Source organism: Psammomys obesus, unplaced genomic scaffold (genome assembly GCF_907164565.1).
Source record: "Psammomys obesus unplaced genomic scaffold, mPsaObe1.curated_primary_1811, whole genome shotgun sequence".
Taxonomy (NCBI): Eukaryota; Metazoa; Chordata; class Mammalia; order Rodentia; family Muridae; genus Psammomys; species Psammomys obesus.
Window position 1 is genome coordinate 3,886,462 of NW_026590767.1, and position 21,149 is coordinate 3,907,610.

General features: G+C 42.0%; 1 protein-coding gene across 1 annotated transcript; it reads right to left on the minus strand.

Moving 5' to 3' along the window:
* Window positions 1–240: 240 nt before the first annotated feature.
* Window positions 241–20,245, minus strand: Oat (ornithine aminotransferase). Its single transcript, XM_055608889.1, has 10 exons — window positions 20,183–20,245; window positions 12,997–13,230; window positions 9,889–10,113; window positions 9,582–9,677; window positions 6,970–7,097; window positions 5,339–5,461; window positions 4,527–4,655; window positions 3,532–3,645; window positions 2,466–2,610; window positions 241–1,133 (listed from the first exon to the last, which is right to left on the minus strand). The coding sequence occupies exons 2-10, from the start codon at window positions 13,193–13,195 to the stop codon at window positions 973–975; spliced, it is 1,320 nt and encodes a 439-aa protein (XP_055464864.1). The 5' UTR covers window positions 13,196–13,230; window positions 20,183–20,245; the 3' UTR covers window positions 241–972.
* Window positions 20,246–21,149: the final 904 nt, after the last annotated feature.

Here is a 21,149-nt window from a genome sequence, read left to right on the forward strand (position 1 = left end):
AGTTCTGGGCTGTAGTGCTAATCAGGTACCCACACGAAGTCAGTATCAATATGGTGACCTCCTCGGGAGCAGGGGGCCCCCAGGTTACCCTTTGCCTAAGGAGGGGTAAACTGGTCTAGGTCAGAAAGTTTATTCTTTTTGAACAGCAAGCACCTTATAAGAATGTTATTCCATAAAACACACAGGAGAAAAAAAAAATGAAACAAAAATTTAAAAAATAAACTCATATCATTGCACAGGTATGAATCAGTCATAGCTTTATTTAGAATAAAAAGCCTGAAACACACTGGTCTCAATAGATGAAATGCCAGTCAAAAGGAAGAAAGACACTGATTATTACCAAAATGGAAATACAAAATACTCTGTTGGGGTAAAAAGAAAAATTAAGCTTTATTCAAAGAAATACTGAAAATAAATGTTTTACAAATTGCAATCAAGTACTTAAAGTGTAATTTAGGAATGAATTCTCAGAAACTATACAATACATTCTGGTGTTGGCCAATACAAAGTTTACTTTAAACTAGTATTTTACATATGCTTAACCTTCAATCATCTTAACATTCATTGATTACAACGACTCATCTGCATGAGGTTAAGCAAGTTTCTTACGTAGTATCTCAGAAATAACTTCCAAATACAAACAGTCACACCAGCAAGGAACTTATAACAATGTATGTAAATTACTGCAGGGCTGGATTTGCAGGCTGTATGCAGATGGATCTGTTTCTCCTTAGAAGGTTCCCACACAGTCAAAACCTTAACAGAGAGATGCCACTCACTCTCGTTCTTCTGTCATCCAGCCAGCTGCAGGCTCCTGCTAAGTGTCACTCTACTGTGCATCAACTGAAATATATATATATATTCAAAAAAACTCCTTTTAAGAGAAAAGCCAGTTGAATCTGCCCATGTGAGCGGATTTTACAAGACCCCCTTCTGAAAATGGTTCCAGCGGCCAGTAAACAGTTCCTACTCTCAGAAGGACAAGATGGTCTTGTTAATGATTTCCACTGACTCCCGGATCTCATCCTCCTTGATCACAAGTGGTGGGGCAAGCCTGATGATATCGCCATGGGTCGGCTTGGCCAGAAGCCCATTATCTCGGAGTCGAAGACACACCTTCCAAGCATCACAATCTACAAAAAATGATCACAGTGTATGCTGAGATTAACGTATGAATACCCCTGTCACAGGCACAGGCAGCACAGCCTCAGGGAGTGTCCCTAGGGTCTGCTCAGGAAAAGAGCTCTAAGTTGCTACTGTGCTCAAGAGTCTGCCTTACTGACTTTTTGGCAAGAACAGAACTAGGTTTGAATGACATGTTTTGACTGTTACAGGCAGAGAACCCCTTCTGCAGTGCTTGGAGCCAGAAAGGCTCCTTCTAGACTCAGGAAAGTTGGCATATACAGAGGCGACATATCCACATAAACGCAAAACTCACATTTCACACTCATACGGCATACAGATAATTTCACACAAGATTCTTTATTTTTTCCCCTTTGGTTTTTCAAGACAAGGTTTCTCTGTGTAGCCCTGACTATTCTGGACTTGATTTTTAGACCAGGATATCCTCAAACTCAGAGATCCTTCTGCTTCTGCCTCCCAAGTGCTGGGATTAAAGGCATGTACCACATCTGGCTCACACAAGATTCTCAATGCACCTGTGTTTTGATTATGGCCTATTCCCTGGGGTCAAGTATGGGATTTTCTTCCTCTGGTAAGAAAATACAAATCAAAACCTTTCAGATTTGGGAAAATTTTAACTTCTCAGATTAGGGATGCCTAACATGTACCATAAGGAGCTAATGTGAGAGAACTTGGGTAGCAGACATAAAATGAAATAACAGAATAGGCAAATCCTCAAGTCCTAGAAGCACTACGCATTGCTGAGATGGGCACACCTCCTGAACATGCAGAACAAAGCATCATTTCCCAGCAGCGGTTCTCAACCTGGCTGCAGGCAGAACCGCCTAGAACTGCCAGAGTCTACCCTACTCCAAACCATCACCAGCAGTTCCTTTCTCAGAAGTTCCTCTGCTGGAATCACTACTTTAAAAGGAATTGGTTAGCCCAAGAAAACCCAGCAGGGTGCCCTGGAGGGTGATAACTGATATCAGACACACAATGAAACCTCAAGCTCCCATTGTTTATTATCAACATCAAAGCCAGTCCTTTTATTCCTACTGCTGCTACTTTGACCTCAGCAGTATGTACAACGTATTCCAGTGAAATGAAAAGATTAACAGAAAATAACCAAGAATTGCTAAGTGCTGCCAGACTAACAAGCAGAAAATGAAAACGTCTGCAAAGAATAAACACTTAGTCAAATAGCAAAACAGGCCTTCCTGTTTGGAAAGATCTACATTTAGGATAACATTAATACAATCCAGTCATACTTTTCTAAATGGCTTGCCTAATAGTCTAGTAAACTGCCCTAAACACTGTGTTTAATGTGCAGTGGCCATTACCTTTGGTTTCTCTGATGACAATGGCATTTAGCAGCCCTTTCCCTCTTACAGTAGTCACAACGTCAGAGGGCAGCTTCATGAGCTCCTTTCTCAAGATAGCACCCATCTTGTCCGCATTTTCAGCAAGATTCTCTTCTTCTAAAACCTGTTTTTAAAAAAATTATACAAATGAGTCCTGGAGCAATCCATGTAAGGCTGCAAGCAAAATGTACCCAAAATGAAACAGAGTGATGTCACCAGTGTTTGCTTTTCAGGGCCTATATTAATTTCTAGCTAAACAGATACAATCTCAGAGCTTTGCTTTAGTCACAATTCCATTGTCAGTCTTCATGGCAAAATGAAGATTAAAAATCACTTAATGCAACTTATAATATGCTGTTATTATCTGAATAACCAATGGACTAAGTATAATTTAGCTTTAAGCTGCTAGAATTGCCTTTTTTCTCCCCCTACCGTACTGTTCTACCTTAAGTCTACTTTCCTGGACTGGCTTCATGCTTGTGACTGTCCTGCCTCTCAGCTTCCCTACTGCCAAGATTTCATTTCTATCAATGTGGTAGGTACTAAGGAATCAAACCAGAGCCTTACTCTTCCACTAAACTAAGGCTGCCAGCCTGCAAATCACATCTGAAAGAACAAAAAGAAAGAACTCTGTGGTCACCTGTAACCCTAGTATTTGGGCAGCTACAGCAGGAGAATTTTGAGCTGTCTCGGTTGGGCTACGTGGTAAAGCCGATGTGTGAACTACATAGTGAAACACTGACTAAAGTAACAAACAGACAAACAAGAAAAAAAAAATCTTGCTCACTAAACTAAAGGGGCACAGTAGGTGGCCAGCAGGCAGGCGACACACTACAAACTCAAAAAGGCCAGGAGTTAGGAGTTCAGTCTATTAGACAAGGCAAAATATTACCTTACTTTTTAAGAATGCCTTGCCCCTAAAACCTTCTCTCTGTACTCCCTGTTCTCTAACACTTGGCAATCTTATTAAACTTATTATGCCAGGACTCAAAAATAACTTCAACACTACTTAAAGTAGGTATCTATGAGCCATATCCATTTTCACCTCAAGAGCTGCAATGGCAATTCGGCAGCCTAGTGGATTGCCACCATATGTGGAACCATGCTCGCCTGGTTTAATGGTCAGCATTATCTCATCATCACACAGCACTGCAGACACCTGAAAGACAGAATCCATTGTGTCATTCCTCATATTCTCAGCACACCAGGGACACAGATACTTCTATAACCCTTCAACTAAAAGTTTACAACTGTCCCCTGACTCTCAATAATAACCCATGATGAACCCAACACATTACAAATATAGTAAACGCACTTCAATGGCACAAAAAATTTGGTATACACTTTCAGAACTAAAAGAAAAAAACTTTTTTAATTATTATTTTATGTGTGTAAGGTGTTTTGTCCACATGTATGTCTATGCCCCATTTGTTTGAAGTGTCCATGGAAGCCAGAAGAGGGTATTGGATCCCCTAGAAGTACTGGAGTTACAGATGGTTGTGACCTGCAATATAGGAGCTGGGAACTGAACCTAGGTCCTTTGGAAGAGCAGCAAGTGCTCTTCACCACTGAGGCATCTCTGCAGCCCAAGCAAAGCTGTTTTTGCAACAAGACAATTACAGTTCTTTCCAAAATGCTCTGCTTAGAAAACAAGCATGGGCATTCTGTGCAAGAAGACAATTCAGTCTAATCAAAGCCTTTTATCCCACATCAATTACTAGCTCTGGATGCAACCCAAAAAAAGAACAAAATGCCCCCATCTTTATGCTCCTTGGTCATGGTTTTGAACAATTAGTGATGCCAGGCTCTGAAAAGTGAGAGGAGAAACTTCTGAGGGGAAATGCATCTGTCCAAATCAAATGCCACAGCACATACCAAGGCACAACCACTGGTCAACACTAACCATGGACCGACCACACAATGGATGTCTAAAGTATTCCAGGTGGCCTATATCACACAGGGCCAAATCAAGCCACCCAAAAAGCATCCCAGTCACAGTCAGCAGAAGAGGAAACATAAATAAAGGAACACTGAACTTACAGGGTATAAGCCCCCTGAAAGGGCCTTCCCAAGAAGAACTATGTCAGGTCTGACATTGTCGTGATCCACAGCCAGCCATCTACCAGTTCTGGCCAATCCCGTCTGTATTTCATCAGCAATAAGCAGGACCTGGGAGAGACAACAGGTAACACAACTGTCACTCGCACTTCTTAAGGAAATAAAGAGTATCGTTACTTCAATCTTCTCACTAAGCATCATTTCTGATAACCTGTGATGTTTTCAGTACCCACACAATTCAATGGTGTCCTATAGAAATCTGCTTCCTCTGTCAGTCCAATACCTCCCAGTGGCCCATGTGGCACTGCTCTGCATAGCAGAAAGGCACTTAAGCAAACATTAAGACTTTGTAGAGCTTTAATGGTTCTAATTACACTCTAAGAGCAAATTCACATAATTAATGCATATACAATTACCAAATATTTTCTGGAATTCTAAGTAGTAAGCAAAATATACTATTAGCTTTGATGGAAAAAAAGGGAGAGAGCCATAACATTTGGAGCAAAGGGACAGACACAAGACAGATTTGGGAGGGATTAAAAGAGTGTAAGTTTCTTGGAGAAGGGAGGAGAAAGCCATAGTAAGAGCCTTGAGGTCTGGTCTGCAGCATCACACAGCATCTAGAAACTGTTCCAGAGTGTTCTAGAGACTGAAATGTTAGCCTCCATAGAGGGTTCTAAGTATTAGACTGTTCCTTAACTCTTGGAACTCATCTAGTGGGAAGTGAGATAATCATTTATCCTGTCAGGAAACTTCAAATACATTTGGCCTCACTGCAAAGTGAACAGGACCACCTGGTGCCTGGTGCAGAGTTCTCGAACTCCCGTCAGGTATCCTGGATCTGGAACAATAATACCTGCTTCACCCTGGATGGGTTCCACCATGAAGGCAGCAACATTTGGGTCCTGAAGAGCACGCTACAAAGGAAACAGAAGGAAGTGACTTTTAATATCTCCATTCTACCTTATCTGGCAACTGAAATCAAACACTACACATGCTTCCTGTTAGGAATAATTATGAGAGACTGAAGAGATGGCTTAGCAGTTTGGAACAGTTGTTGCCTTTCCAAAGGATCTGGGTTTAACTCCTAGCACCCATACGGTGGTTCACAACCACCACAACTCCAGTTTCAGTGGCACCAAGCACATATACATGCAGGCAAAATACTCAAAGTAAAAAAAATACATCTAAGAAAACAATGGGGCGGGGGGAGATGATGATGATGAACCTAAGCATGTATCTATGCTTGTAATTGCAGGACTCTAGCATGCTGGGTTTACTGGCATATACCATTATGCCAGATTATTCCTATATTTTGCTAACACATAGATATATTATAAGTAAAACCTAAGTCTAGAGCTGGAAAGATGGTTCAGCAGTTAAGGGCACTGGCTGATCTTACAGAGAACACAGGTTCCATTTTCAGCACCCACACAAGGGCTAACAACTGTCTTTAGGTCCAGTTCTACAATTTACAAGTCTCAAAAACAATTTTTTTTTAGCCAGAATGATGAAGCGTGTCTTTTAATCTCAGCACATGTGAGGCAGAGCCAGGCAGATCTTTGAGTTCAAGACCAGCCTGGTCTACATACTGTGTTCCAGGCCAGCCAAAGCTTCAAAAAGAGAAGAAAAAAAGAAGAATGAAAAGAGAAAGAAAATAGACTATCTCAAAAGAAAAAGAGAGAGAGAGAGAAATATTTTGTAGTATTAAGTGGCCAATATTCAAGTTCTTATGATCTGAATAGTCAGCTGGCCTAAGTACTACATGACAAAAGCAGATTTCCCTGGGTTAGAAACTAACTGCCTACGACTGAGAATAAGACTGAGATTTCAAGCTGGTCATGGTGGCGCACACCTTTAATCCCAGCACTCTGGAAGACAGAGAGAGGTGTATCTCTGTGAGCCTTGATATACAAAGTGAGCCCAGGAAGCCAAGGCTATACAAAGAAACCCTGTCTTGAGAAGAAAAAAAATAAATAAATAAAACAAAGACAGATTTCATCCTAACTTTAGAAGAATTTTCACAGATTCATAACTTTTGTTTGTTCTGTAGTACTGGGGTTGAACCCAAGACCTCACACACTGCTGTTTTACCACTGAGCAACCTACCCTATTACTTTAAGTTTTTTACTGAGCCTGAGTGTTTGCCTGTTACGTAAGTATGTATCTGCACCACACGCATGCTTGTTGCCCAAGGTGGCCAGTGTTAGATCCATGGCACTGATAATACAGGAGGTTATGAATGACCAGATATAGGTGCAAGGAACTGAACGGAGGCTTCTGCAATAGCAGTATGTGATCTTAACCCCTGAGACACCTCTCCAGCCCACTCATTAATATATTTTTAACTCACATTCTGAACAGGTAATAATTCAAAATCATTTATAGCTGCTATGAGCCTAGTACCACAGACACCCTGATGTACCTCCAACGCAGGCAGATCGTTATATGGGATAATTTCAAAGCCTGGCATGAAGGGTCCAAAGCCATCGTAACTGGTCGGATCTGTGGAGCTGGAGATTGCAGACAACGTTCGACCCCAAAAGTTTCCAGCTATACGGAAAAACAAACAGTGATTATTCCAAAGAAATCCACCAGTTTGGTAAGTACTACTACCCTACAAACACTTTGGGAACCTGACTAAAAATAATAAATAATGGGTCATTTAGCTTTTAGTTAGTGAGCTTTCAATTATTCAAACAAAATCTGATACTGATTCCAACAGTTCCCATTGACAACAGGCCAATAGTCTTCTTGTAATTACTGTTTTAGACACAGCTCTACAGTACTCTTCTCAGACCCACTCCAAATGAAGCCCAACAACTGAGGCATTCTCAAAGCAAGGTTTCTAGACAGAGAATGCACACTTACAGTAGAAATGTGAGAAAGAGAGTTATCCAGTGAAGAGATTAGCAGTTTCCTTTGATACCCCAGTATGTAAGCTACCTACTCAACAGGACACATTTCCAAATTCACTTACAGCGGAGATCCTTTCCAGTCCAAACACTTTCCATGTTGCCTTCCTTGATATTACAATCTTCTGTAACACTAAATGAAACAGACATCTGCCTTTCCTCAAGATCATGTTTTTTCTATTAATAAATGTGCCTGGGAGCCACTGGAGGCCAGGGACCACTTCAGGATAGGAAATGGGCAGCATGGACAGCCTGGGAGTCGCCTGTCCTCAGAGCTTCTACTCTAGTAGAAAGCAAACATCCTAACATCAGCCAGCAGAGCAAACAACTGCATCATTTCAGATGGAGTTAAACTCAACCACGAACACTATAGCAGAGAATGGGAATTCATCACACTAGGATGTTTTAACATCTCCCACCAGCTTTGCCAGCAGCAACTCAATGAACTCAATGTACCAGGTGGTTGTAGCTTAGCTTCTTGGCATCTCTTGGCATTACTCTTGCAAAAGCCTGTCTTTTTCTGAGTCTCTGACTCATGAGTCAGCCCATCTTTTTAAAACCCACATACAGGGCATATTCTTTAAGATAATATGCACTGATGAGACCAGGAGCCAACCTGTTCTGCTCTCCCTATTTCAACCTGTAGCTTACCCTGCAGGGATAGGATAGTCTTTCACTGTCATTCCACTGACTCAACAGCCTCTGTCAATACAATGTAAAAATATCTTTGTACACTTCACTAGTATGAAAGAGACTGGACAATCTATAAAAGAAGTTATATTTTGTTCATAATGGCCAGCCAGGATACCTACACTAAAGCAAACATTTTCAAATGGTAAGTTATAGGCAGTCGCTTATGAAGCCAAGCTATACTGCTGGGTTAAGCCACCTGCTTTTCTGAATTACTCAGAAAAGTAGAACCTTTCCCATTTCTTCTTTTCTGTCTCTGGAAACTGGCACGAGCCAAATTATATTTTCTCTGGTACATTAGGCTTTTTCACACTTTGGTGAAGCCCTCCTCTCAGCCACATAACTGCTCATTTGCCATGTGGCTGACCTGCATGCCAGCTTAACACAAACAGCAAGGTTTCCCATCTTCCTCTTCTGTGTCCCTCTTCTGGATAGCTGCAGGATTTACAGCTTGTTAAGCCTATACCCTTAAGCTTTAAAAACAAAATGGTACGTTAGAGAATCATATAACATTTCTTCAGATCATAATCTGTTACCTAAGATACCAATTGCCTCTGGCCATAACTTAATTATGCTATCAGACTGAAATTAACTATATGTATTCACCAGAAAAAAAAAAAAAAAAAGAATGGAATTTGACCACAAAATCAATACATGCTATTTTTAACTAAAATCAAAACTTTAAAGTTAGAACCTACCATTTGAATATCCCACAAAAAAATTATTAAAGTCAATTACATCAGCCCAACAAACTGTATACCTCCTTAACGTGAAACTCAAAGCATTCCTCCTCAGTCATTCTCAGAAATATAACAAGCCAGCTTCAAGCCTCCTGTTCCTGATAGCTTCTAAGAACACAACACAAGGGCACATTCAATATTAGGGCTAAAATCCTGGCCAAAAGCCAGGCATGGTGGTGCATGCCTTTAATCTCAGCACTTGAGAGGTAATAGCAGACAGATCTCCACGAATTTGAAGCCAGTCTGGCAGTGAGTTCCAGAAAAGCCAAGGCTACACAATAAAACCTTGTCTCAAAAACCAACAAAAATGCTGGCCAGACATTCAATGATAGAATGCTTATATAGAACATACAAAGCCCTGCATTCAAACTTAGCACCGGAAAAGAAAAGTAAATAGAAAACAGCTATGAGGAAAATCTGGTAAGATGAGACATTCAATCAAATAGTTACTTACTTCAAGAAAGGAGGATTTAGACAGAAAAATCTCGAGCTAGGGGTGTGACTCTGGAGTAGAGCACTAGACTGTCAACCATCAGACCTTGTATTCATTCCACAGAATCACAAATAGAAAATCTCACACAAGAAGAAATCTAAGAAGGAATTTCCCCATCAGCCTTTATAAAACAGTCCATAAATAACATATCATATAAATGATACCATGTATTAACACTTTAACAATTAAATTAACATACCAGCAAAAATAATCTTTGCTTTGTATTTCTGGATGCCTTTCACCGTGTAGCCCCAACGACGAGCAAGCTTACAGGCAGTCTCTCCAGCCTCCACACCTATTGTAGGAAAAATACTCAGATTTTATTTATGCTGCAAATTATCAAAGAAATAAGCTTAGCATGTGGTACACAACTTAATCCCAATTACTTGAGAGACTAAGGTAGGAAAATTGTAAATTCAGGGCCAGGCTAGGCTAAATAATTAAATAAAGAAACAAATGATTGACTTGTTGGGAACTGGAAAAAAAAAAAAATGGGAATGCTTTACCTGTATTCATAGGAAGGACTTTGTTGTAGTTGAAAAGCTTGGTAATATACTCCTCAAATTCACCGAGGACATTGTTATAGAAAGCCCGAGATGTTAATGTCAGTTTGTCCACCTGACTCTTCATGGCATTTATGATCTTGGGATGGCAGTGTCCTTGGCTGACAGCACCATAAGCACTCAGGAAGTCAAAGTACTGCCTGCCTTCTACATCCCACATGTAAATGCCTAAAATACAGAGAGAAGGAAAAGAATTTACAGTCTCTGTATGCTATAAGACCCCTAAAATAAACTGATTTTTTTAAACCCTCTATACACTACATGATACCCTACTTAATATATTTTTATGCTCAAAACTTGGTTTAGTACAAGCCTACTAAACTCTGATTTAGCAAGAAGTATTAAAGCTATGTTTTATCTGACTCTTAGACATATATTTAGCAGAACAGCATAAAATACTGTAATGCTGTCATGATGTGGGGTGGCACAGGGCAAGGGGTTAGTGATGAATAAGCACATAAAAATATACTCAATAGTGAAAGTGTAAAATCCAACATGTAGCTCCACAGCTTCCATTCCAACTGGCTAGTCAATAGTATAAGTTTACTGAGATATACAGACTCTGGGTCTGGTTAATTTCAGTCAAAGAAAGAAAGAGAGAGAAGAAGGAAAGAAGGAAGGAAGGAAGGAAGGAAGGAAGGAAGGAAGGAAGGAAGGAAGGAAGGAAGGAAGGAAGGAAAAAGAAGGAGAGACAGAGAGAAAAAATGCCTTGGAGGTTAAGAGCTCTTCCAAAGGACCGGGGTTCAACTCCCAGCACCCATATGGCAGCTCATAACTGTCTGTAACTCCAGTTCCAGGTGGCCTGAAACCTTCCCACCAATGCACATAAAATAAAATTATATAAATTATTAAAGAAAGGGAAGGAAGGAAGAATGTAAGTTACACAAAACAGACAAAAGTCTTGTAAAGTAGAAATGACAACTGAGCATATGATGGTGGTATTTGCAAAACATAAGGACTTAGTATCCAGAACTCAGTGATAACAATAAAAACCTCTAGGCATGGTGGCACATACCTGCAATCCCACCACCAAGGGGAAAGAGGCAGGAGGGAGGATCAGGATTTCAAGGCCAGCCTGGACTAAGCAAGACCCTGTTTTTAAATATAGGCAAATAACTTACTAGTGTTTCATTTAAAGAAACACAGATGCTAAACTAATATTAACATGAAAAGATGTACAACTCATGACCAGCCATTAGAAACATGTAAATCAAAACAAGGAGATGCTGTTTCATGCTGGTATGGTTGTATTTTTTTTTTAATGAAAAAAAAAAAAATGGGACAAAGATATAAACAATCTTGTGGAAATGTAAAATGTACAACTGGGGCTGGGTGTGGTGGTGAACACCTGTAATCCCAGTACTTGGGCAGCTGAAGTTGGATGAATACAAGTGAAGGGACCAAGCCATGACAGGCCTGAGTTTCTGTTTCCTGGTAATGTTTCCACAGTTGCTTAGATCATGTTTCTATTTCTCAGAACATGAAACTCAATAAACTCTCTTAAAATCAGAAACAATCCAGTTAGTAACCGCCTTGAAAAGGCCCCAAGCACTTGACCAATCAAATTAAAGGTTAGTTAGAAACCTTTGTTTAGCTGGTCAAAATGATTTTGTCACTTGGGCACTTTCTGTTAGCACTCTTTGTTACCTGGCACACCTTGTTACTTGGACACTCCATGAAGTTCCCCCTATTTCCTAGATCAGCACCAACCCATCAGTTTATGACAAGCTTGTTTCTGCTAAATTCAAACCAATCATGTAACCGCCAAGTTGGAAAAGTCCCATTCCCTGCTCAACCCACAGTAAAAACCCAGCTTTGCAGCTACTCAGGGCTCCCTCCCTAATCCACTGCATTGGACTATGGTGGGGAGCCCAAGCTTAAGCCCAAAATAAAGGCTCTCTGTTCAGGCAGAGAGGCAGACAGGCACCAGGAGTTCACTGGCCAGCCAGGCAAGGCAAATGGTGTGTTTCATGTTCAGAGAGAAATCCTGCCTCATGGGAATGATGCAGAATCTGATCGAGTGAGCCACCTGACTTCCTCAGGACCAGTTGAGACACACAGACAAACGAACAGACATACACGCGCACACAAACTCACACACGTTTCTTCATGTTGTTTGTTTGTTTCTTAAGGTTGGCCATTCCTCTTCAAACTAAACATACAGTTACTACATGACCCAGCAATTCTATTCCAGAGAAAAATTTACGAAACACTGGCTTATGACCAGGCTGAAATAAGTCAGTTAGGAAGAGTGTTACAATAAATACTGGCCTGGGGAAGAAGGAAGAGGAGGAAGAAGAGAAGGAAAAGGAGAGGAAGAAGAGGAAGAGAAAGAGAAGGAGTAGCACTACCACTATTGATCAACAGATAACAGAACCCAACAAGAATGAGATTCCTGGTCTAAAGTTTCTTTTGTAATTCAGGACACAAAAGAAAGCTGAATTCCTGCTGTGTTTTTGTTAACTACCCAATCTGATAATTGTGCACATAAAAGATAAGTTCCTGAGCTGGGAGCACAGCCAGGTGGAAGGCCAGCCTGACCTACAGAATGAGTTCCAGGGCAGCCAGGACTCCACAGAGAAACCCTATCTCAAACCCTCACCCTCACCTCAAAAAATAGAAAATGACAGAGTTCCCATAGACTGTTAGAAAATACACACTGAATATCTAGAGGTAAAGAACTAGAAAACAGGGTGTACATGGGGCCAGGAGGGGAGGAGAGAACACAGCTAAAAGCCCTTGGTTATCCAGATGAAGAGGAAAGAAACATTTTAATAATTATAACTTTCTTACTAGAGTTATGTAAAAATAAAAACTAATACTTAAAAAAAAAACTGGTTGCCAAGTCACATTCCTATTTCCTCTGCATTTCCCCTCACTAAGGCCACCAGGGAAGACTGACAGGCACAGGTACCTTAGTCACTTAGCAAAGATCAAAGAAGCCCTATCTGCAACAGACATTCAATGAGGCTTGGACATGAGAAAATACAAAGCAACTAATTCTTCTAACACATTTCAAGCAAATGTGGGGTGGATTAACCCAAAACATACCTTTTCCTCTCTCCAGGGCTACAGGTAAAGGGTGGTAATTGTGTGCACCATACTTAGATTCTCGTTCAAAAATGTACTCAGAGGATGGCGGGCCTTGCACGGTCTTCTTAGTTGCAACAGATGCAGCAGAGGTAGCTGAGGCATGAACTCCTCGCCGCAGAGCAGCAACGGTCTGCAAACTTGCTAGTTTGGAAAGCATTGTATATAGTTCTTTCAGGAATGGAAGGGTAGAACCTGTGTAAAGTAATGAGAAGGCACTGAGTGAGAACCTTTCCAGGGACAACTCATGTGTGCTCAGATATAACTGCCGAGCATCCAGGCAGTTAGTACCCAGCCTTATCTTATCAGAAAGTGCAGAGTTCAGGGCAGATATCAGAGGCAGGGAGCCAAGTAAGAGGCCAGAGCTGCTTGCTGGGTGGTCATGGGATAAGAAGCAGGGGCTACGAACCATTCTGCACTTTTTAAAGCCCAGGCTGATCTTTAACTCTGGGTTCAAAGGACCCTATGGAGCTGAGACCACAAGCAGCACTTGCCTCAACCTCTCTCAGCCGCACTCCCCGCCGCAGGATCCCTACCTCTATTTCCTATTTTATGTAGGTAGGGAAACAATAACAAATGTGGTTTTAACCTAGGTGAAGTAATCCCAGCATTTAGAAGGCAGAGGCAAAATGATCAATACAAGTTCCAGGCTAGCCTGGCCTATTAAGTTCCAAACCAGCCTCGGCTACAAGTAGCCTGTCTCTAAATAGAAAGAGCAAGGCGGGGGAGGGGAGCTAGCTAGAGAGATGGCTTGGCGATTAAAAGGACTGCTGCTCTTTAGCAAAAGACCTGGGTTCAGATGTCAGTGTCCACATGATGGCTCACAACTGTTTATAATTAAAGGGGATCCAAGACCCTCTGACCTCTGCAGGCACCAGGGACCCACATAGTACCCATACACATTCAAACATTTGTTTTGTTTTTCAAGACAGGGTTTCTATGTGTAATAGTCCTGGTTGTCCTAGAACTCACTTTATAGAGGCTGGCCTCGAACTCACAGAGATCGACCTGCCTCTCTCTGCCTCCCAAATGCTGGGATTAAGGCATATGCCACCATCCCTGGATTTGTTGTTGTTGTTGTTGTTGTTGTTGTTTTAGGAGGTTTTTTTCTTTTCTTTTCTTTTTTTCCATTTTTCGATGACAGAGTTTCTCTGTGTAGCCTTGGCTGTCCTGAACTCCCTTTGTAAACCAGGCTGGCCTCTAACTCAAAGTGATTCGCCTACCTCTGCCTCCCTGAGTGCTGGGATTAAAGGAGAGCACCACCATGCTTGGCTGCAGGCAAACATTTAATACATATAAAATAAAAATAAATAAATCTTTAAAAAAAATAGAGACAGGAAAAAGTAATTTTTGCAGGCTGGAAAGCTTAGCATCCAAACCAAAGAAAAACCTGTTATTTAGCACAAATATCTAAAATGTCTACAGGTCAGACTTTGCATTAACAAAAGCAAAAGGACTTGGTCTACACTTTAATTAGAGTCTTGAGTTCTTACAATAACACAAATATAGATAGATATGTATCAGATGAAAATAGGCAGCTCATAAAGAATCTGTTTTGCTTGGATGACTGTTCCTATAATCACAGCCACCCCCTACACAAAACATAGTAAAAAGAAGTATCAAAAAAAAAAAAAAAAAATCAACTGTTCAGCCAGGCATGGTGGGGCACATGTAATCCCAGCACTTTGGAAGGCAGAGGCAGGTGAGCCAACGTAGTCTACAAAGCGAGTCCAGGACAGCCAAGGCTAAACAGAGAAACCCTGTCTTGAAAAAAACAGAAAAAAAAAAAAAAAAAAATGAACTGTTCAGCCTGGTGTGATGAGACAGCCTTTAATCCCAGCATTCAGGAGGTAGAGGCCCAAGGATCTCTGTGAGTTCAAAGCCACCCTGGTCTACAAAGCATAGACCTAATAACCCTGAGTCCAAAACAGCCAAGGGACCCTCGCAAACAAAACAAACTAAAAAAAAGTCAGCTATTCAAAGTAAAAAGCAATTAAGCCAAGAGAATATCAAAGCACAAACAGCTAAATTAGTTGTATGACTGTCCTGAGGACACTGGTGCTCACTCACAGCGTTTACATTTTTAAGAATCAGGCTACTCTCTCTGCACCAGACCTACAACCAGCCCACAACAGTGTTCCTCCAACCTCTGTGTGCACAGTTCACCATTCAGAGCATGGTAAAATGCTGAAACAGGCTAAAGTAAGAAAGGCACTACAATGAAAAGAAAAATAAGAGCATGCATAGGTATCACGTCTGAAAGCAGAGAGGGAAAGCATTTTAAGATAAATTCTAGATTAGGGTAAAGTTACCAAAAGCCAGGTGTGTTTGGGATGTCTCTATCTCCCTATTTTTTTTTTTTAAGACAAATAGCTAATTCATGTTTCAACAGAATTCTCTAACAAGTCAAACCATGCCTAATCTTAGCATTCTTGATTGAGCTGCCAAATCAGCCAGTCTTGGGACTTGGCTAACTTCCCTTTCACCTTGGCTCTCACTCTACACTAAAAATCCAGTAGGCTCAGGAATTTGCAAACTAATCAAATCCCAGAACTCTGTCTTGTTTGCCAAAACTTGCCACTATTCTTTCTTCCCACGGCTCAGACCAGAGTACAGATTTAAAACTCAATATCTAGGGACTGTCTTGAGAAGGTCCCAATGATTCCTTAAAAAAAAAAAAAAAATTATATACAAAGGTACATTCCCCTAATAAAAATGTCTGTAATTTCCACAGTATTTTCTCTCAAATGAACAAACACAAAGCAAGAATCACTAGACTGGAAATGAAGACTAACAACATGTCTAACTGCACTACAAAGAACCAGTCTCCATCACCATCAATAAGCCTAAGACACCAACTTACCATTTCTCTCTAGGCTCTTTACAATCTACACAGTAAATCCTGTTTGAACTACTAAAACTTAAAGTGATACTAATTTCTGCCAAGCAAATAAGAATAAAACATGCTTTCTCAGATACTACTAGTGGATGCACTTAGATACACAAGCAAAACACTCATATACACATAAAAAGACATAAATCAGCCATGTAGTGGTGGCCCGCGCCTTTAATCCCAGCACTGGGGAGGCAGAGGCAGGCTCTGTGAGTCTACAGAGTGAGTTCAAGGCCAGCTAAAGCTACACAGAGAAGCCCTGTCTCGAAAAACCCTAGATAGACAGACAGACAGACAAATCTTTAAAATAAATTTCTATTGGCATGGCAAGGTGTTTTAGAACATGTTTAAGTAAGAACTATTAGGGGAAACTGTAAAGGGAAGAAACACAAAAGTCACTGTGGCTATATTTAACTATTCTCTACTTTCTACAATGACCATAAATTGTATTTATGGTCAGAAACACTGAGAATGAACTTGGACATGGGTCTGAGTAGTTTGACATATACCAGGCAACAAGCAAAATCAAATTAAAGGATCTGGTTAGCTTTGAGAAGACAATGTGGTTTAAAGAAAAGTACAGTCAGTACTCCTCCTAGGTAGTACAGCCTTGAGTCCACCAGGTCACCTGTTCTTAGGAAAAGGTTCAAACTTTAAAATAAAAAACTACTCTTTGTGACTGCAGAAGGGGGCTGAGGGACTGTAATCCCAGAACTAAGGGTGGGGCTGAGGCAAGAGGATTTCCAGCCCAAAGCTAAACTCAAAACAAAATAAAGACTGCAAGGGGAAAGAAACTATAAGATTACCTAAACTCAACTTATCTTAATTTATACAAGAATTACCTGCTCAACTAGAATCTATTTATCTGCTAGGTCCCCTCAATTTTATATAAAATGATTATAATCAGTAGCCTACCAGAAACATTCAAAACATGAGCAATAGTCTCACGTTCTCCAAGTAGATGTCTGGATGTTTAACTTAACTCGGAAAGGTCACAAGCTGCACAGACCATCATGTACCAAAATCTAGTACAAACATTTCTACAAAAGAGCCTCTGTGTTCAAGTTACTGAGCTTGGTACTGTATGAGAAATATTAGATTAAATTAAAGTAGGCTTTAAAATAGTCATCTCTTTCAAAGAGGCTTGGGAAATGGTAAAAGTGGGGGTAGAGAATCCACAGGTTTCACAATAAGGATTTAAATTCTGTCTGTGGAATTTTCCCCATTTGTCAAATGAGAGTGAAGCCATTCCCGGGTGTCTTGAGTTCATGTTAAAGCCCCAGGTTTAGCACAAAGGAGCCATTCATTAGGTTCTCTTCCGCTCGAGGTTCACAAGAACACTAGCCAAGTTCTACAACTTAAAAAAAAAACACTGTCAGGGTTTCGTTTTCAAACTGGATTATTTTTCTTTAAAACAATAAAAATGAAACCCTCTGGGGCTGAGGATCAGTTGGAAGAGTACTTGCCTAACATGTAGGAAGCCTTGGATTACATCTCCAGCACCAAAGAAACTGGAGAAGCAGAGGCAGGGAGATCAGGAGACATCAGGAAGATCATCCTCGGAGACACAAGGAGTTTGAGGTGGTCAGTGCTGGCACTCGCCATTAACTCAAGCACTTGGGAGGCAGAGTCAGATGGATCTCTGTGAGTGTAAGGCCAGCCTGGTCTACATAGTGAGTTCCAGACCAGCCAGGGCTACACAGTGAGACCCTGCCTTAAAATTAAAAAAATAAAAAATAGAAATCAGACAAGAAAATTAAATACTTTCGAGATTGCCATTAACTACCGATTTTCTTCTATACATAAATACTATTCAGACAGTATTTTTTTCCACCTTCTCCCTTTGAATTTACTATGCAAGTCCCTCCTGAACACGTTCAGAACTTTGCAGACTTTTATTAGAACCTAACAATTCAGACACTTATTTTCAAGCAATCCTCATGGTGAACTCAAGTTTGTAAAAAGGAGTAACCAACCATGTCTCAAAAATCACCTAGCCTGAGTAAGGGTCTTCTCCTAACAAGTAAACAAGGTCCTTACTGCACACACAACTCCTAAAGGAGGAAAGAGAGAAACAGAAAATGACCCAGACTAGCCAGGTGATGAGGCCGCCCATCCTGCACAAAGGTAAGTCAACTCTGAGAAGCTGCCTCTCTGTCCTCATCTTTTCAAGGGTTCACTCTCAAACCTAATACCATTCATTCTACCAAAATCAAAAGGTGCGGTACCACTCACATGTAATCCCAGCACTCGGTGGGCAGAGGCAAGTGGTATCTGTGAGTCAGCCTGGTCTACAAAGCAGTCCAAGACAGCCAAGACTACACAGAGAAACCCTGTCTTGGAAAAACAAGCAAACAAACCCCACATTATTTATTTATCATTTATATTTACTATTTATCACATTATTTATTCTGTAAATGATTTATATTTATTATGTATATGAGTCTTCTGTTTTCATTCACACCAGAAGAGGGAATCAGACACCATTACAAATGGTGTGAGCCACCATGTGTTTGCTGGGAATTGAACTCAGCACCTCTGGAAGAGCAGCCAGTGCTGAGTGCTGAGTTCTGAGCTGAGCCATCTCTCCAGCTCCTTATCATATTATTTACATACTATTCATATTTAGCAGAATAAGGGCTTAAGCATGAGAACTAATGACAGGCCTAATGTTTAATTTCAGGCCATCATTACTCCCTTCCTTATCAGTCCACAGGAATATTCTAACAAGGGTTGCATTTTCCACTAAGGGCTGCATTTGGAATAATTTGTTTAGTCTGACTTATTAAACAACATTTTCTTAAATTACTCTAAAAGAATCATCACTGTAAAGTCATCCAAAAGCCATTGAAAATATTCAGCTTGAGAAGTAAATTTGGTTTGACTATAGTCAAATATTTACTTTCCTGAGGTAACCATTCACAAATACAGGCCTTATTTTTTTGAAGTTCTGCCAACAAAAGCTTTGTTTTACGTAACCAATATTCTGGCTAAAATTCACCTCAAGTGCGTCACAGGCAAACAACTAACATAATACTACTTGAAAAGGATTGGATCAACTCCACCGCACCCTCCACACACCTCCAAATCACTGCCCATTCATTATTATTCTTTAAAAGTATGGAGTTTGGCTCATCCTCATGAACTCAGCAAAGAGCATAAAATACACACCCAAATAGACATTATAAAAGGAAGGAAAATATATGAGATTGGGGGGGGGGGGAAATACCTTTAAAAGATTATATACTAGTTAAGGTTTTAGGAGCGGCTCAGCACGTAAGATCACCTACTATTCTTGCAGAAGAACAGAGTTTGGTTCCCAACATCCACAAGTGGCACAACTACCGAAAACTCTTGCTTGACGTTGGACCTCTATGGCCTCAGAGGGCACCTGCATTTATGTGCACATGCCCACAAACACACACACATTTAAAAAAAAAAAAAAAATCTAAAGTACAGTTCCAGGAGACTCTCTGACAATCCTGACTGGGGAAATTTAGGATGGAGAAATACGAGGTTACTCAGTTGGCAAAGCCACTTCATTCCAAAGTCACTCCCCCTCACTTAATCTATCTTGACACATCTACAGGGTAAATGCGCTCCCGGGCACGATGAAGGCCTGAGGCAAGGCTTGCTGGCAGCAACAGTCCCTGGCAAATTAGACTGGAATTTACTGAGGTTCAGCAGCGTTTGCTGAAGGCCTACGGAGGGGGGGTCTTCGTGCCGAGAGCCCTGAGGGCCAATCCCGAGCCACCTTCTCGTTATAACCTGCACGTCACTTCCTCGATCCTCTCACTCGGTTTAGGGCTGGAGAGAAGGTTGGGGAGTGAGGAGGGATGGCAGGATCAGCTTCTGGACAAGGAAGCTGCCCGAGGCACTCAGACTTGGTCCACATCAGCGCCCCCTCCCGGTGACCAGGCCACGCGTCCGTAGCTCCGGCCTCAGGGGATCGGATCCCCGGCTGCCGGGCTGCTCGAGGTTCCGCGCGCTCTCAACGCCGCCTTCTCGAAAGCCGAGGTCCCCGAAGCCCTAGGCGAGTCCCCCCCGGGGGCGGCAAGCCCGAGCGCTGCCTGGCAGGCGGCCGTGCCACAGCTCCGGCCTCCCGTTCCCTGCCCGGCCTCTCGTCGAGCCCGCCCTGCCCCTGGGATGCGCCGCGCCTGAGACCGGTACAGGCCGGCACAGCCCCAGTTGAGACTCCCGATCGCCGACCCCGTCCGGGCCGCTTCGGCCCAGCCCGGGGCGAGGGCACGGTACCTGACAGCGTCCGCTAAGAACCGCACGGCGTACTCCGGCCACGAAGACAGAAGTGACCGCCCGGCGCGTCACGCCGTTTAAGACGACGTGTCTGCCCTGCCCCCGCCCACCCTCGCAGCTCATTGGCGGGGGCGGAGGGCCGCACACCAATCACGCAAGGCTCGCCCTCGCCCCACCCACCCGGCCTTGAGCCACGGGGCGCCGAGCCCCGCTGCCTTCCCGAAGTGTACTGGTCCTCATCTGTGGCCGCCGCTCTGTGGCCGCCGCTCCTGATTTCTGGACTGGACTCAGGAGCAGTCCGCTTTCTTTTACAGGAAAGGAAACAGAGACCCGAAGGAATGCTGGCCTCTCACTGAGTTTTCCTAGCCGAGGGACCCCCCAAAGCCTTTCCTCGAGGAGAGACTCTTGCGAGCAACATCATCTTTTAAATGCTGAAACCATATGACCTTGAACCCTCAGCGTGCCAAAACGACAAAACAGCTTACTGGTGCTTCTAGAGTGATCTCTGCAGCTGTAAAACACTAGTACCTGTTGTTATTAGTGGTTGGAAATGACAGCTACACTGTACAGACTTGTCTGCACTCCCTCCATCACCGTGGTTAAAACTCAAACCCCAGAAAAGATATATTGCAGGATAAACTGAACAGAGGGTGTTTAGGTGTCATATTGTCTGTAACACTCGTTATAAGTCAGAAAGCATGCAGAGAATAGAAGAGTTATCCAATCCTGTGCCACAAGCTGCAGGCCACAGACGACCAGTGATTCACTGCCCTACAATGATGCATCAGGGTCAGCCAGAAAGATTTCACACCCCAGTTTGGAATGAGTGTGTGTGGCTGAAACCACAAAGTTGGAGGGACTAGAGCATCAGGGAGAGCCATTATCAGTCTAGGTATCCAGGGCTAGAAGTGGAGTTTCCAGAACCCAAAGAGAGGAGTTTGAGGAGACACTACTTGGAGCCAGTTGG